Raw genomic sequence first — 16,555 nt, forward strand, 5'->3', positions numbered from 1 at the left:
AAATGTTTTCTATGCATAGAAAGCTTCTTTACAGGAAAAGGAGGGACTCGGAGGCACCTGATGGGGGTCTGGGGAAATGGCGTGTCCCGTGATTGCTTGAGGAGCGCATTTGGCTTTCTCCTGTCAGTCCTAAGCTGGAAGTGGGGACAAACATTAGGGAAGCCGTCAGTTACTGATCAAGGCCTGGAGGTTCACGGCGACCATATGGGAGGTTGTTCACTCCCTGGGCTGTGTCTGCAGATAGAGGTCTGACTCCCTGCAGGTCAGAGTGCAGAGAGCATGCCGTTGCCGCGGCTGTCCCCGCAGTGAGGGGTTGGCATCCTGGGCTGAGGCTGCAGGTTGTGGTCAGGGCTCTGTGTTCACGTGTGTTCTGGCTGCTGTCCGTTTGTGTGTTCAGTGTCTCACCACAATCCCTAAGCCAGCGTCTTCTGCATGTGAATCTGTGAGGATCAGCTGGCAGCATAATTCTCCAGTGGGTCCTGGCCCCTCCTGGAGAGATCCCTGCAGACACTGTGTGCACGTGTGGGGCGTGGAGGGGGCAGCAGGTCCATACTTTTAAAGTGACCCCCAGGTGCCACACCCAGGCTGGGGCCAGTGGGACAACCTTGGTTGTGGCCACCGTCCTCATCGGCACCCAGAAACGGGACCCTGTCCTGGCCAAGAGGGAGTTGAGGGGATTTTGAGTAAGAACGGAAACAGAGGCTTGTCTTGTGCTAATAAATACGTACAAACATTAGGACCCTCTCGTGCAATTGAGATGTCTGCAGCTTTCTGCTGTGACCCCGGGTGTGCTGGGCATGCATGTCTCCCTCCTGAGTCATAGGCTCTCTTTCCAGAAACAGGTGCAAAGTGACTTCTGCGTCCTGACCTAGTTTCTCGGCCTCGCCTGCCATCCTTGGATCTCAAAACAGCCTCTGCCAGGTCAGGCCTCTTGGGCTGAGCGGGTGTGGTCGACACAGGTAGAGGGAATCCTCTGGTCTCCATTCTGCACAGTTATCTCAGGGATGTGCCCCATGGGGACTTCACTGCTAGAGCCTTGGCCCAGGCCTTCCAGTACCTTCCATGTAGACCAGAGTCATCCCTGGAGGTGTGGGGGTGAGCAGTAGCCTGGGGCTCCTGTCACACTTCACCCTCAAGTTCCCGTGGAAGTAACACAGGAATTGTCTGCATCTGACTCTACCATGCCCACAGTGAGAGAACTTTCTGGAAACACTGAAGGAACTCAGGTAAGGGGTGACCTGTCCCTGGTCTCCATCCCTTATAGCTGGAGCGGGTTGTCCTCCAGAAGGGGAGGCCCGGTGTGGTCTGCTCAGATGATTGCTCTGGATTCGGCTCCGACAAGCCTGGCCCTCAGCCTCTGTCCAGGTGGGTCCTCGGGACTCTTCCATCAGGCTGTGGGTGTCCCGTGCCCACTGGTTGTTCCGACATCCTGCATCTGCCCCAGCACCCCGCCATCGGGCTGATTCTGACCTCCTGGCTCACTGGCTGTGGGTGGTCTGCTTGTCAGGAGGACCGGCTGGATGGCCAGCCTGCAGGAAGCCTGAGGGAGGTGGTGCTGAGACTGAGACACCACCAGGCTGTCTCCCTGCAGGACCCAGGCCCGCCTGCGGCTTTCTGCCCCCTCAGCAGATGGCGCGCTCCTCTCAAGGGGCCTGGACCTGGCCTTCCTCCCAGGTCTCAGCCCTGGCCCCTCCTCTCCTCTTTCTCGGTCGGGGGAGGACTTGCTCTTATAGGGGAGAGGACGTTTCCCTGCTTCCATGTTAGGTCTTCTTCCTGGAAAAGTATTGGCTTTCACGTCAGAGGCAGTTAGCTTGACTGCACGTCCATCTGCCCCGTGGTTTGCTGGAGCTGAAATCTCTGAACATCTTTCATCCTCCCAGCCAATGCTTTTCCCTTGGCCTTTTGGAGTTTCCCCTACACACGCACAGTTTAGGGATCAACCCAGGACTGAGTAGAGACTCTATGCAGATTTTGGTTCCCCTTCGGTGTCCCTCCTCTTATGGAGATCTACTCTTCATTTCCAGCTTCTCTTGAAATGCAGCCCTGAATCCCAGGACCTGAGCCCTCGGGCCAGGATGGTGCCGTGTCTGCTGTCTTCCCCTTGCACCTGTGGCACAGCGTGGGGGGCACATGTAGACGGACCTTTCGAGGGCTGATCTTCTCCAGTGTCTGCTTGCTTTGGCCATTCTCCAGTGCCTTCAAAGCATTGTTGTTTTCAGCGGGTTTCTGCTGTTTATGATGCTGTCTGCAAGGGTTCTTCTGGTTCAAGCCGCTCCCCCAGTCTGGGAATCAGAACTGCCTTTGATACTGAGCAAGGTCTCGATCTGCTGTCTGCGAGATAAGCGCCAAGCAGGTGGTAATAGAGAAAGGGCTTTGATAAGCGATAAGCTGGCACATGGGAGGATGGTGGACTACTGTCCTGAGAGAACCCCTCTTAAAGGGAACTGATTTGGAAATGACTCATGTAAGGGAAGCGGGTTGGGGCGGGGTCAGAAATGTCAGGTAATGGGTGATGGCGGAACGTTGATGCCTCTCCACAGTGGACCTGCTGCATGCCACATTCCTGAGGACTCTGAGAAAACCTCAGGTACTTCTTCATCTGGGACAGAGGGAACGGTTTGGGTAGAGGACACAAATTTTCTGCTAACAAGTTATTCTTTCTCCTGGTTACACATTAATCTGACTACATGCAATTCTAAGCATTTTCCCAAAGCACATTGTGAGAATAAGACTGGGAGGGCAGCATGCGGACTTGGGGGTGAAGTTCTAAGAGACTTTTGGGCAGGGGTGACTGTCTTTCATATTTCTTATGATGTGTGAAGCTTACAAACGGTCATTTTAGCTTCTCAATGCTCTAGCAAGATGCTGAGTTGGGGGAGGGCTGTCAGCAAGTTCCTCCCTTATCAGCCGTCCTCCTCCTGCTGTTCTGAAGGCAAGCTCAGAAACTTTGGTTACTTTGTTTCCCACGTTATCCTTGTGGGTACAGGCACAGGTTCATCCTAATCCGGGGAACTTGAACTCCTTTGTCCTCGGTTTCACATTCTCTACTGTGGTTTTTCATTTTCATTTCCCTTGTAACGAGTGTGGTTCAGCATCCTTTTCCTACGTTTAATGGCTCTTTGGATATCTCTTGTGAGGCATCTGTCAATTCTCTTTCCTATTTCTCTACTGAATTATGTGATTTTTGTAATTGATTTTCAGGAGTTCTCTGTATATTCAGGCCATCTTGTGAGTTGTATGTTTGTAGGAAATTTTGTGAAAGACTTTGAAATGGACCAAAGATGACTTCTTCTGTCTTGGGTGGGAAGCACGACACTGTCTAGCACCCCCCTCCATGTTTCATGATTCAGCGGTGACTCCACACTCTCCATTGTCTTTGAGCTCTTTTAGACCTCTGTAACTTGTACAGAATCGAAGGTGATGGGAATTCTCTTCTCCAGAAGGATGGCTGATTTTTCCTTGGCTCCTGTAGAGAAAGCAGAGTGCATTAGAAAGTGCGTCTGTTTATCAACTCTTTTTAGCATTCTTGATTCTGCTATATCAACGAGGGACATTGAATTCTACTTTGCACTAGTTACAACCCCTTAATTGATGAGTTACACAGAGTCTTTGAAATGTGTTCATTATCTGTGTATATGAGAGTCGTGATCACCATGTTAAAACCTGTCCTTTAACATGTTGCAAATGTCTCCTCCCCATGGCCCCACTTATCCTGGGTCGAGGAAGTTCTGTGACCTGGGAGGGGCCAGGACACCAGGTGTTGAGGCGCGGACCTGAGCGAGGCCGGCCACTCCGTTCTTCCAGGGCTCTGGGTGGGTGCTCCCCCGGACAGCTTCCCTCAGTCCCTTCTTTTGTGTGGCCTCACAGCCCCACATTTTCCCCTCACAGCACTTATCACAGTGTCTTTACGTCACTGTTTGCGGGGTCATGTACTTCACATTTGGGGAGACGGACGCAGATGGCTACTGAGTGGGAGAGGCCGACACAGACACAGGCCGAGGGAGGGTGGGTGCATTCTGCTGCGTGCATTAGGTAAGACTGACAGAGGAGGAGGTGTGGCGCTCAGAGCTAAGAGAAGGCTGTGTAGGATTTGCTGGGTGTGTAGAGGGAAGGAACACTAGGAGAAGGGACCAGCATGAGCAGACACTCGGGTCAGGAGGCAGCGTGAAGGACTGAGGTCATCAATATCTGAGTGTGTGGGGACATGGTACTGTGTGTGTGTGTTCTTGGACCTAACTCCTTGTTTGGGCTGAATTGTGTCCCCCCAAATCAAAATTGAATCACTGACTCCTGGGATTTCAGAATGTGGCTGTATCTGGAGATAGGGTCTTTCAAGAGGTAATAAGTTAAAATGGGGTCAGTAGGCTGGGCCCTAATCCAGTGTGACTGCTGTCCTATAAGAAGAGGGATCAGGACACAGGCACTGGCAGAGAGAGGCCAGGGCGAGGACACGGGGAGAAGAGGGTATCTACACAGCCAGGAGAGAGGCCTCAGCAGAACCCCACTCTGCTGACACCCGTTCCAGGACATGCAGCCTCCAGACGTGGGAGAGAGCAAATGTCTGTTGTTCACGCAGCCCAGGCTGGTCGTTGCAGCAGCCATGCTGACTCATACACGCCCAGCACGGGGCTCTTGCTTCTGGCCACAGGCTGTGCTGGAAGCTCCTCCTGACCCCGGGCCTCAGGCTGGCCCTGCTCCCCACCAGGCCCCATCAGCCATCTTGCGTCTTGTCATTGCCCTGTTTCTGGGCCGCCTTCCTACCCCAAGGAACCCCAGGGGCTGGAGGAGAGCTGAGGGCGGGAGAGGAGGGAGGGTTGGAAGGTTCTGCAGCTGGGAGGGTGTGGAGGGAGCCCCTGATGCTCGACTCTGCCAGGCTCTGGATTTCACGAGGTGTGTCAACACAGTGAGGTGTCAAACTTTAAGGATGTTTTATTGTTGTTTTAAACAAAGTAAGAATAAAGAAAGTCAGTGGGCCTCAGAAATTTAAAAAGAAGGGAAAAAGCTACCCCAACTACAACGTGTCCTTTCTTTGAGCAATCTCTCTGAGCATTGTCCCCCAGTTGTCAGTGCAGGGGTCCACCTCTCCTTCCTGTGAGCATCCGTGTCTTTCCCATCTAGAGATGCCGACTTGCCATTTGCTCAGAGACATGAGGGGGGAGTCTGTTCTGGGGCCAGTGAGGCCGGAGGTTGGAGGTTGGTCCACCTGGTTGGCTCCCCAAGGCCACAGGCTCTCTATTCAGGGGTGTCTTCTCTCAGCCCTGGGCCATGGAGCAACCGGAGATCCTGTGGACGTGACTCAGGCCCTGCTGGCATCAGGTCGGGGTGGCTGTGCCTGTGGCGCTGCTCTCCTGGCCCTCCTTCACCTCTGTCCACCATGGCCACTTCTCGTTGCTCGGGGACCTGCTCACTAGGCCCCTCTACAGGAGGCCTGTCTGACCAGACACTCACCCCTCCCCTGGTGGTGTCACCGCCACCCCTGGGCCCTGTAGCGGCCATGGCCCAGGGCCTCCTCTGAGTGCTCTCCTTGGGAGGCGGTGACTGAGTGACCGTTAGGGTCATGACTGTAAACTTCTCTGTTGGTGGAGGATGGCCTTGGATCCCCCTGGCATTGGTGGCAGAAGTTCCCACTCAAGGATCTGAAACCACAAGTCTCCTCTCGGGAACCATTTGTCCTGGACCCTGGCATGGAAGCGGTTTACATGAAGGTACGCCCATGTCCAGACAGACACAGACACTTTGGTCCTCCATCTCCTCTGGGGTGACCGCACACGCAGACCCCAGGACAGTCCTGATGAGTGACGCTCGGCTCTGATGACTCAGCGTCCACATGACCCTGGCGTTTCTTGGTGGCTGCTCTGGAGGGGCCGGTGGGTGTAACCCTGAGCTCAGCTCAGGGTTACAACTGCCGTGCACTCAGTTCTCCAAACGCAGTCAGGGGGCAGGATGCAGCCTGTGGTGACTGCAAGGCCAGAGGGTGGGGTTCAGGCTGAAGGGGGCGGTGAGGTCAGAGGGCAGCAGAGGAGGTCTAGGTGGCAGGCGGAGCATCATGAAGTGAAGGACTCGAATCCTGTCTGAGGTCCGGGGCGGTCTGGGAAGCCCACCCAGGAAGAGTGGCCCTAGGCCCCCTTCCCGATCACGTTCCTGTAGTCAGGGACGATGGTCGGCTTCAGCTCCACCAGCGAGGAGAAGATCCACTTCACCTGCAGCGGGCGTGTGAGGGGGTGAGCATGGCCTGGACCCCAACACCAGCCTCCCGCCAGGTCTGCCCTCCCTGCACCCGGGGCCGCCTGACAGTGTGGGTCCAGGTGGGGACGACATGGGTACATGCTGGGGACAGAGGGGACACTGAGAAGAGAGAGAAGATGGGACAGAGTTGCACAATGAAGGGATAGAGAAGGGACAGGAAGGGAACAGTGAGGGTACAGGAGGGGACAGCGAGGGGACTGCAAGGGGACAGTGAGGGGACAGTGATATGATAATGATAGGACACTGAGGTGACAGCAAGTGGACAGTGAGGGGACAGCAAGGAGACAACGTGGGCACAGCGATGAGACAGTGGACAGCAAGGGGACACACGGGATGGTGATAGGACAGTGTGGAGAAGTTAGAGGACAGCAATGGGACAGTGTGGGTACAATATGAGGACAGTGAGGGGACAGTGAGGGGACAGCCAGGGGACAGTGAGGGGACAATGAGGGGATAGTGTGGGGACAGGAGGCGACAGTGAAGCAGCAACAAGGGGACAGTGTGGGAGAGTGTGGAAACATGGTGAGGACAGGGAGGGACATGGTGAGGAGAGTGTGGAGACATCATGTTGACAGCTATGGGACGATGTGGGGTGGCCTGGCCCACCTTGAAGAGGGTGATGGTGGCGCTGTAGCACACGCTGAGCAGGAAGAGTGTGATGATGGAGATGGTGGTCCACAGCTCGTCCAGCTCCCCGTCCTGGGTCTCAGCACAGCTCTCGTCCAGGACTATCTCTGGACAGGGAGGGCATGGTCAGTGCTGTGCCTGCCCGAGGGGGCCCGGTGCAGGGTTGTTGGGGCCTCGGGGGGTGGTTCCCTCTGGGGCAGGGTGGGCAGGGCAGGTGGAAGCCCCCAGCTGGGGTGGACCAGGCGGCTGGCAGGTCCATCTCTGTGCACTGGTATCAGTTCCCCCGTTCCTCCAGCTGGGATCCCAGGACACGAGTGACAATCCTGGTACAGGTCTCAGCCTGGCCAGTGGTGACAGCCCTCTCCTCTGCTCTGCACTTTGCTGGGGCCCTCTGGGGAGAAGGCATCCCGACCCCTGCTGGACAGAGGCTCCGGCCCTGCCTCATCTTTCCCGGGGACCAGGCCCAGAGGGTGGAGGGTCAGCAGAGCCTGTCCAGAGCAGGGCCCCTGCCCCAGGGAAGGGCCGAGATGGGGTTGGGTGTGTCCCCAGAGCATGAGTGGTCGAGTGCTGAGGACAAGCTGGGTGTGGGGGATTTCTGTGTGTCAGGGTGGGGGTGTATGTGCCCTGGGGAAGAGGGGGACGGGTTGTCAGAGCTGGTCAGTGTGGTCATTGTAAGGACGAGGCCTGAGCGGCCCCTAGGGTGTTGGAGGCTGTGGGGACCCTCTGGTGTCCACGGTGAGGGGTCAGAAGACTGGGTTCCGTGCTCTGTTGGGAATGTGCAGGTTGCCCTTGTGTGAGCCCCAGTGTGTAAGGCCTGCGTGTGTGCTTGTGTGCGTGTGCACAGGTGCGTGAATGTGGGCTGGCAGTGCTCGGTGAGAGGGGCTTGTTTTCAGTGGGTCTGGGCTCAGTGTTCATCTGGGCGTCAGGGACTGTCCCTTCCCTGGGCTCTCAGGGCCACCTGCCTCTGCCCCTTTGGTGCCCTGGAGTGAGTGTCCCCACCAGTGGACAGGCCTTGCCCAAGAAAGGACCAGGCAGGGCAGAGCCACCTGGCCTGAGGGAGGGCGGTGGCCTGATCTCAGAGTGCCCGATAGAAAAGTAGGGCCTGTGTCCACACAACAGGCCAAGGTAGTGTCCCTCATGGACCAGAGCCACCAAGCGGACCTCTCAAGTGACCCAGTGGACAGGGAACGCAGGGGGACAAGGACAGGCCACTGCCCCACAGCTTGGGCTCCTACAGAGGAGGGACAGCCTGTGCACCCAATTCCCTGAGGGTCTCCGGAGGGGCTTCTCCAGTTCCCTGGCCACACTCCAGCCTGGAGCAGCTGCTGCTGGAGGGTGGCCCAGAGGAGCTGCCGCCGCTCGCGAAGCCCCCTCCCCTCCTCGGGCAGCCCCTTCAGCCGTCCTGGGCGGCCTGCACAGCCCAGAGCACTGGGTCCTGCCTCAGTGGGACCGTCTCTCTCCCCTAATGGTGACAACTGTGGTCTCAGAGCTTGGCTACCCCTACGCGTGCAATGCATCAGTGCTCTGCCTTGGAAAGAACCATGAGAGCGTCACAGGGTCCCAGGGCAATGCTGGGTGCTTTATTTCATCCCAGGGTTCCCAGGACTTATGTACAGAGTGATGCGGGCTCCTCATGGGACCCTGAGAGCCTGTAGGGAGGGAGGGAGGGCTGTCAGGAGCGGCGGGCGTGTGGCTCATTTACCCGTAGCCTTGTTGGTGGATTTCTGCGTGTACTGTTTGTCGAGAGCCTCGTGCATCACCCCACATGTGAACACGTCTCCCTGCTGCCACCTGTCCGTCTCCACCGAGAGCTTGCTGTACAGGAAATAAGACCCATCGCCCTCCCTCTGGGGCGGGGTGGTGCTGTACTTCTCCTCCGGCTCTGGCTGCCCGTTGCTCTGCCACTCCACGTTGATGTCAGGTGGGTAGAAGTCTTTGACCAGGCAGGTCACGATGACCCTTTCTCTGGACAGCTCAGCATGGCTTGGGGGGAGGACGTAAACCTGTGGCTCCCGGGGATGCCCTGTTGGGACAGGGGTCAGTATAGATGGTCACTCCCTGGGGTTCCCCCCTGGGACCCTCCCCACACCCGTCTGTCCTGCTCTCACCTTTGGCCTTGGAGATGGTCTTCTCAATGGGGGTCGGAAGGGCTCTGCTGTTGACCTTACACTTGAACTCCTTTCCACTCAGCCAGTCCTGGTGCTGGATGGGTAGGACGCTGACCACGCGGTAGGTGCTGTTGAGCCGTTCCGTATTCGGCATCGTTGTGGCCGTGTTCACCTCTTTATTGTCCATGTACCAGGTGAACTGGACATCGGGTGGTTCTGGGCTCACGTCCACCACCACGCAGGTGACCTCGGGAGTTTGGGAGTTTGTGAGAGTGTCCTTGGGTTTAGGAGAGAAGATGAAGACTGACAGCCCTACCAGGTGTTCAGGAGCTGTGGTGGAGAGATGGGGGGGTCAGCACCTAGGTGGGTGTTCTCTTGGGCACTCGCCCCCCAAGGGCCACAGCTGGGTTGCCGCCAACACCTGGTGGTGGAGGGCAAGGCTCGGATGACTCACCTGGGCATGTGGGATGCGGTGGGCAGACAGGACAGGGCGGGGGCTCTGCAGAGAAAGCAGATTGGGGGTTACCGGGGCTGGAGGGTGATGGCCTTCTGGTGAGCTGAGGTCAGGGGCATGTTGGCAGGTCTGAGTCCAGCGCCCACCTGTGTGGGCCCAGATGCTGTTTTAGGGGTGTCTAGCCTGTGCCCACCCTGGACGTGGTGGAAACGCCCAGACCCCTCCCTGAGCTTGGGAGGTCTCCCCTGCAACCCTGGGGTCCAGGCAGGAGGACTGACCCTGGGCCTGTCTCCCAGGGAACGCCCTCCATGCAGCCCCTCCTTAAGCCTCCTGTGGGTGCCCTTCCTGACCATGCCCTCTGTCTGAGCCCTGACTGGAGACCCCTGCTCCTGGCCGGCTTCTGCTGGTCCCCCAAGCCCTCTGCCATAGCGACCAAGCCTGGCCCTGCCTGGGGCGAGTGGGCATCTTTTTGGGTGTGGTGGGTCTGTGCCTTGCACTGCCCGTGTCTGCTCCAGGGTCCATAGTCTCTAAGAGATTTTGTCTTAGCCTATGTCTCCTCACCAGGCCCCGTGTCTTCTGAGTCAACTCTGCAAAGTCACCACGGACTCATGTACCCAAGCTGCTTGCGTCCCATCCCTGCCCTGGACTGAATGTCTCCCCTGGACCCTGTCTCAGCCCCAGACCCTTTCCCTTCCCTGGACCCCGTCTGCGCTTTGGACCCAATCCCTGAGAGTTTCCTTCTCTTCCTCCCCTCTGTCCCTGTGGCCTCCCAGCCCAGTCTCCTAAATCCGCCTCTGGGCCGACTGACCCTCCTTAGGTCCTTCCGGCATGGCTTCATGAGCTCACCTATGGCCCCTTCCACCCAGCCCCCCTGCAATGCACCATCCTTGCTCTTTCCAGCACCTGGCTCACTCCAGAGCCCTCCTCTGGCCAACGTCCTTCCTGAAGAAGACTGCCCCTCAGCAGGAGTGAGAGCCGAGCACTGTCCTCGGCGCTCCTCTCCCCTTGGTGCCACCTCCCGGGGGTGGAGGGCAAGGCTCAGATCACTCACCTGGGCATGTGGGACACTTCGGGCAGTCAGGGCATCGGGCGCACTCTGCAGAGAAAGCAGACTGGGGGTTACCGGGGCTGGAGGGAGATGGCTTTCGGGTGGGCTCAGGTCAGGGCCAGGTTTGGCAGGTCTGAGTCCAGCACCCGCCTCTGTGGGCCCAGGGCCTGGGTTAGGGGTCTCCAGTCTGGCCCCACCCTGGGCATGATGCAAACGCTCAGAGAACCACTGCCTGAGCTTGGGAGTCCCCTCCGGACCCCCTGGGGTTCAGGCAGGAGGGCTGACCCCTGGCCTGTCTCCCAGGGAACGCCCTCCAGGCAGCCTCTCCTTAAGCCTCCTGTGGGTGCCCTTCCTGACCATGCCCTCTGTCTGAGCCCTGACTGGAGACCCCTGCTCCTGGCGGGCTTCTGCTGGTCCCCCAAGCCCTCTGCCATAGCGACCAAGCCTGGCCCTGCCTGGGGCGAGTGGGCATCTCTTCGAGTGGTGGGTCTGTGCCCACACTGCCTGTGTCTGCTCCTGGGTGCTCAGCCTCTAAGAGACCTTGTCATGGCCTGTCTCTGTTCCCCAGACCTCGCGTCTTCTGAGGCCACTCTGCCAAGTCACCACGGACCCTTGTACCCAAGCTGCGTGGACCCCGTCCCTGCCCTGGACCCATCTCTCCCGTGGACTCTTTCCCAGCCCTGGGCCCTCTCCCTTCCCTGGACCCCATCCCTGTCCCAGACCCCATCCCTGGGAGTCTCCTTCTCCTCCTCCCCTCTGTCCCTGTGGCCCCCCAGCCCAGGCTCCTAAATGCTCCTCTGGGCTGACCATCCCTCCTCAGGTCCTCCTGGCTTGGCTTTCTGAGCTGACCTCTGGCCTCTCCACCCAGCGCCCCCGCCCTGTGCCGTCCCTGCTCTTGGTCCTCTCTCGCTCCTTTCTTACTCCAGAGCCCTCCTCTGGCTGGTCCTTCCTGAGCCAGCCTGCCCGTGGGAATATGTGGGAGCCGTGCCTGCCTGTTGGGCCTCCTCTCCCCTCGGTTCCGGCATCCCCAGTCCCCAGTGTGGGCTGGGCTGTACCCTCTACCCACACACCCCGGCCAGGCCTGTCACCTGCAACCGTGACTCCTGTCTGCTCAGCCCAAGGGCCCTGCCAACCTCTCCCCAGGCTAGCAGTCCAGGGTCAGACCGCAAATCAGCCCCTTGTTCTTCCCTCTGCTAGGTCCATTGCTCCGTGCCACCCTGCACGGCTTCCCCATGTCTACCCCGACTCTCCCACATCCCCACAAGTCCCTGGAACAGGGTTATTGACCTGGTACCCAAGAACTACATCCTATCTGGTCCTCTCATTGGTTCCCTTCTGCCCCTTCATCCCCAGAGACCTAAAGCCCAGGGTCCTCCTCCCACCCAACTCACCATTCCACCCAATCCCTCCACCAGCTCACTCTCCTCCCTGCACAGGGAGGACACCTGAGCCCCCTGAGCCCCAGCTGTCCCTGCTCCCTGTACCTGCTCAGCTTCGACTGTCCTGGGCGCTGTTTATCTAAGGCCCAGTGATGCTTGTCCCCTGAGCTCCTGAGCAGCGCCCTGCCCCTCCTGCCCTCCCACCTGCTCTTGCTCACCTGCCAAGCTCTGCCTGCTCCCCCGGAGCTCTTGGGCAGCCCCCTGCTTCTACAGCCATCTCAGCTCTCTCCTCGCCTGCTAAGCTCTTCCTCACCCCCAGAGCTCCTGGGGAGCCCCCTGTCTGGCCTTCCATCACAGCTCCCTCCTCACCCACTAAACTGTGTCTGTCCCTCCGAGCTCTGGGATAACACCCTGCCCCTCCTGCCCTCCCCATCCCCTGCTAACCTGCTAAGCTCTACCTGCTCCCCCAGAGCTCCTGGGCAGCCCCTTGCCCCTCCTGCCCTCTGAGTTCCCTGCTTTCCTATAGCCACTCTGCCTGCCCCTCGGTAGCTCCTGGGTCAAGTTCTGCCCCCTTGTGCCCTCCTGCTGTCTCCTTGTCCCCTGTAGCTTCTCTGCCCTTTGTCCCTGGAGCACCAGGTCCACAGCAGCTCCCTACCCCTCCTGCCCCACGATCCACTCTCCTACAGGTCCCTGAGCTCAGCACAGGACTACTGGGTTTCCCCAGGGCTGCCTCTGCCCCTCCAACCTGTCCCAGCGTCCTAAGCCCAGGTTCAGCCTCTTCCTGGACTCATTCGTTTCCCAACACTGGGCTTTATGTCCTGGAGCCACCAGGTGCCCACCCTCTCTCTGACCAGCTCTACCCTGGTAGAGCCCCTGCCATGGTCCCCTCCTGGAGTAGCTCATGGCCGCAGCTGGGCCTCACCTTCTCCTCGCTGCTCACCCCCCTTGGAAATCCTTTCTGGAAGCCACCTCTGGACCTTGCTCCCTCCAGGTCAGCTGCCCTGTGCCCATCAGCTTGCAGGCCCTGGATCCCCGGCTCCTGCTCCTGACCCTCACTGCCTGGCTCCCGATGCCCCTCCCATACCCCACTCAGCTCCTGCTCAGTGCTGTGCTGTCTGAGTTCTGAGCACACGGGAGCCCACGCTGCCCCCTGCTCTGCTCCCGGGTGTCCGGCTGCCCTTGACCTTGGCCGTAGCCCAGGACACAAGGCCACCTCCTCTGACTCTGTCCTGGGGCTCAAGGTGTGTCCATTTGCCTGGTCAGGATCCTTAGGCCACCTAGGGGTCCTCTACCTCAACTACCCTGTTCCAGGCCCCTCCCTGTGTTCTATGGTCAAATCCATCTGTCCATCCTGGCATCTGTCCTGCAGCAGCTCAGATCCTGCCCCGCCCTACCAGCAGCACAGATGGCCAGTGGCAGGCTTCAGGCTTCTGGCCTCCCAGCCCACCACATTCCTCAAGGTTGACCTCCTTTGGTGTCTACTGCATCCAGCTCTGTTGTCAGGGACATGCCCCTGCCCATGGCTCCCTGGTGCGGGCTCTGGGCTGGCACTGTGACCTGTGGGCAGCCTGCGTTCCCCTGTGCTGGCTCATTGCTTGAGTCCCTCTGTGACATCGTTGAGGGCCTGGTTTCCCCTCAGCTCCTGTGGCTGATGTAACTGCCCCCACTCCACTCCCGTCGCCTCCTCCGTGGGACCCCACTCACCGAGCGTGGGGTCATGAGTAGGGCTCCCCCTCAGTCCAGCCTGGGTCTCCGAGGACTCCCCACCCCCTCTGTGCTCTGGCTCCAGGCACATGTGGCTCCTCGCAGCCCCGCGCTCCGTGTCCACTGCCCTGCTCCTCGGAGTTCATGCTGGTTCCCGGAGGAGAGGTGTGAACTCCCTCCCAAAAGCCCTGCAAAGAGTAAGAACGGGACTGAAACCAGAGGGCATCGCTAGCTCCTGAAGTTCCCTTTTCTTCTGGGTGGTTTGTGTCCCAGAGGGCCTGGGGGGAGTCCAGACGTTGTGGGGGCTACCTCACATGGGTGTTTGGCAGTGGGGTGAGGTGGGTGCCTGGGACCCAGGGGAGAGTGCCGGAAGCCTGGCCTCATGTGCTGTTCTTTGCTCTCTGCCTCCCACACGGATTATGGCTGCTTGATCCACCACAGAGCGGGGTACCCAGGCCTCTCACCAGAGCCCTCTCGTCCCCTTACCCCGGAGGGCACGTCTCCCTGCCTGGGTCAGCGTGAAGTGTGGACACAGGCTGTCCTGCTCACAGACTGCAGCCCATCCCAGGGCCTGGTCATGTCCACGCTCCAGGACAGCTTCCCGACTAGAAAACTGTCTTCCTCTGGGTCCCTGCATCTTCCCTCCTTCCCTCTTGGGCTCCAACCATGGCCTATCTCTGACAAAATGGTGGTGTATCACCCAGGGTCAGAGGGAAGCTATTCTCCCAGCCACAGCTGTCCTCCGGGTGACAGGCAGAAGTCTTATGTGCTAGAACAGAGTTCACAGTGGGCACAGTCACCCAAAACTGTTCCTCCATCTGATAGACAACGTGCAATACCTGTCCTCCTGTGTGTGAGCCGAACCCAGCCAACCGATTATGTTTGGGGCACGTGGGCCCTCAATGTCTCGTGTCCTGGAGTGCCATGGCTCACCCCAGGCCCCAGGTGCAGCCCTGGGCTTCCCCATATCTTCCATGTTAGCCTTGGATCGGGGATCCCTGGGAGGCACCGTGGCCTCCAGCCCAGAATTGCCAAGGGCCAGGAAGGTGACTGGGGGTGTCAGGCCTGGTTTCTTCCAAGTGGTTGGTGGTCAGGGGCTTATGTTGTGGCTCCTTCAGGTGGGCTGGGAGCAGACTCCAAGGCTGTAGAAAGTGAACCTTCTAGGAGGTGCCCTCAGACAAAGGAGGGGAGCCAGCTCTACCACCCACTGGTCTTGCAGCATCCTTAGGCCTCGAGTGCCCCCAGAGCCACCCCACGTCCTCCAACAGTTTCCTCCGGGTCCCTCTGCCTCTCTTGCGGTCAAGTCCTCACGCCACTTGCCACAGTTGGGGATTTCTCCGAGCAGCACACACGTCCAGGTCCAAAACCCTGGTCCAGTGGCTCATGAATGTGCAGTGGGCCGCCACACAGGGAGAGGCTTGCACAGCTACCCTGCTGATTTTGTTGGTGAGTTGGCAGGCTGCAGGCAGTGCAGGGCTCTGTGGGTGGTGGGTACTCCTCTCGGCTCCACTCACACCAGCGAGGGGCTGGAAGTCTCCACTTGGCGTCTGTCACCTGGGCTAGGCGGGCCCCCGTGGTCTTCTCTGTCTCCAAGGTCCTCTCTGCAGGGACTTCCCAGCACTGTCCCTTCACATAAGTGGACTGCTGCTCAGTGCCTGGGCCTGACTCCCAGGAGAAGCTCTGTCTCCTTAGTTCCTGCCGTCAGAGACCAGCCGCAGCCCCTCGTGACCCTGTCTCCTTGGAGGTGGTCTCACAGTCTCTGGGTTCCAGGGAGGGATGTGAACCCCACCTCTGCATGGGGCAGGGTTAGCTGATGGAGGAGCCTGTGGTCCTGCTAATGTTGCTGTGGCCACTTTGTAAAATGCCACTGGCCACAGCCTTGGTGAAGGGAGTGCCCTCTGGTCGCTCCCAAGGGGAAATCATGATAAATCTACAGCACACTCTCGTCTTGGCTGGCCCAACATCCTCTCCACAGTGTCCACACAGTTGCCATTTCTCCCGCTTAACGCAGTTCACCCTTGAATTCATGACGTAGGAAATTGGTCACCAGCTCTGCAAGCTGTGAGCATTACTGCCATTGCCTAAGAAAAACATTCACCTACACACTTTCTGGTTGTGAAATGCTCATTAAAATAATCCGTAATCAATCGATAAAATAAAACTAGAGAGAGTTCCTTACATGAGCAATCTGAGGACTACCTAGTCCAGCAGAATGAGCTTCACTAAGGAGAGAAGCACTCTGAAGAACCAGGGTGTACAGCGTGGCTGTGTAACATCTTGGAACAAGACCATACATCAGATAAGATAGGAATACCCCAGGGGACCCTACAAGATGGCGCTGTAGGCAGACTCAGAACTCACCTCCTCCCACAGTCACAGCCCACTATACAACTAATCTGGGAAAAATTACCCCTGAGAGACAACTGCAAACTGGATAAGAGGAGCACTTGCAAGATACGACAATCTTGACTGAGGTGGAAGAGGCAGAAATTCCCTTCTGGAGCAGAAAAATGCCACCTTCACAAGCCACAATGCTTCATGGCTGGCCAGGAGCAATCCAAAGAAACAGAGTTCCCTGGAGGAGTGGGGGACTGAACCTGGGAACGTTGTTGCTACAAGCATTTTTTGGACCCAGCACAATCAAGATGAGTGTCATAATCTCTCACTTTGCTGGCTACTAACAATAATGGGGAATATCCCCAGAAAAACTGGAACATAAAGAAATTAAGCCAGCTCTTAAAGAGCCTATGGACAAATTCACCTGTTTCAGAATGTAACCTAAAATCACCAGAAAGAAAAGTGCACAGTCCTTTATCAAAAATAGATTCACCTGATAGGCTCTGGGTGCATCTCGGTGGGAGGTGAGACCCCTCTGGGGACTGGGACATTGGTGGCGGCCATTGTTGTGACCTGTTGTGGGCATACTGACACAGATGCTGGCAGACGCCATTGGAGTTCTCCCTGTGGCCTGCTAGCCCTGGCTCTGTCC

The 16,555-nt window shown here is 58.2% G+C and overlaps 1 gene segment (V, D, J or C); it reads right to left on the reverse strand.

Moving 5' to 3' along the window:
- Positions 1 to 4,981: 4,981 nt before the first annotated feature.
- On the reverse strand, positions 4,982 to 13,746 carry LOC131421171 (immunoglobulin heavy constant gamma 3-like). The segment is given in 7 exon segments: positions 4,982 to 6,200; positions 6,853 to 6,980; positions 8,576 to 8,896; positions 8,982 to 9,311; positions 9,436 to 9,480; positions 10,487 to 10,531; positions 13,567 to 13,746. Coding segments are annotated over 7 exon segments (1,044 nt in total).
- Between the last annotated feature and the right edge of the window lie 2,809 nt (positions 13,747 to 16,555).

Source organism: Diceros bicornis, chromosome 24 (genome assembly GCF_020826845.1).
Source record: "Diceros bicornis minor isolate mBicDic1 chromosome 24, mDicBic1.mat.cur, whole genome shotgun sequence".
In the NCBI taxonomy this organism is placed as follows: Eukaryota; Metazoa; Chordata; class Mammalia; order Perissodactyla; family Rhinocerotidae; genus Diceros; species Diceros bicornis.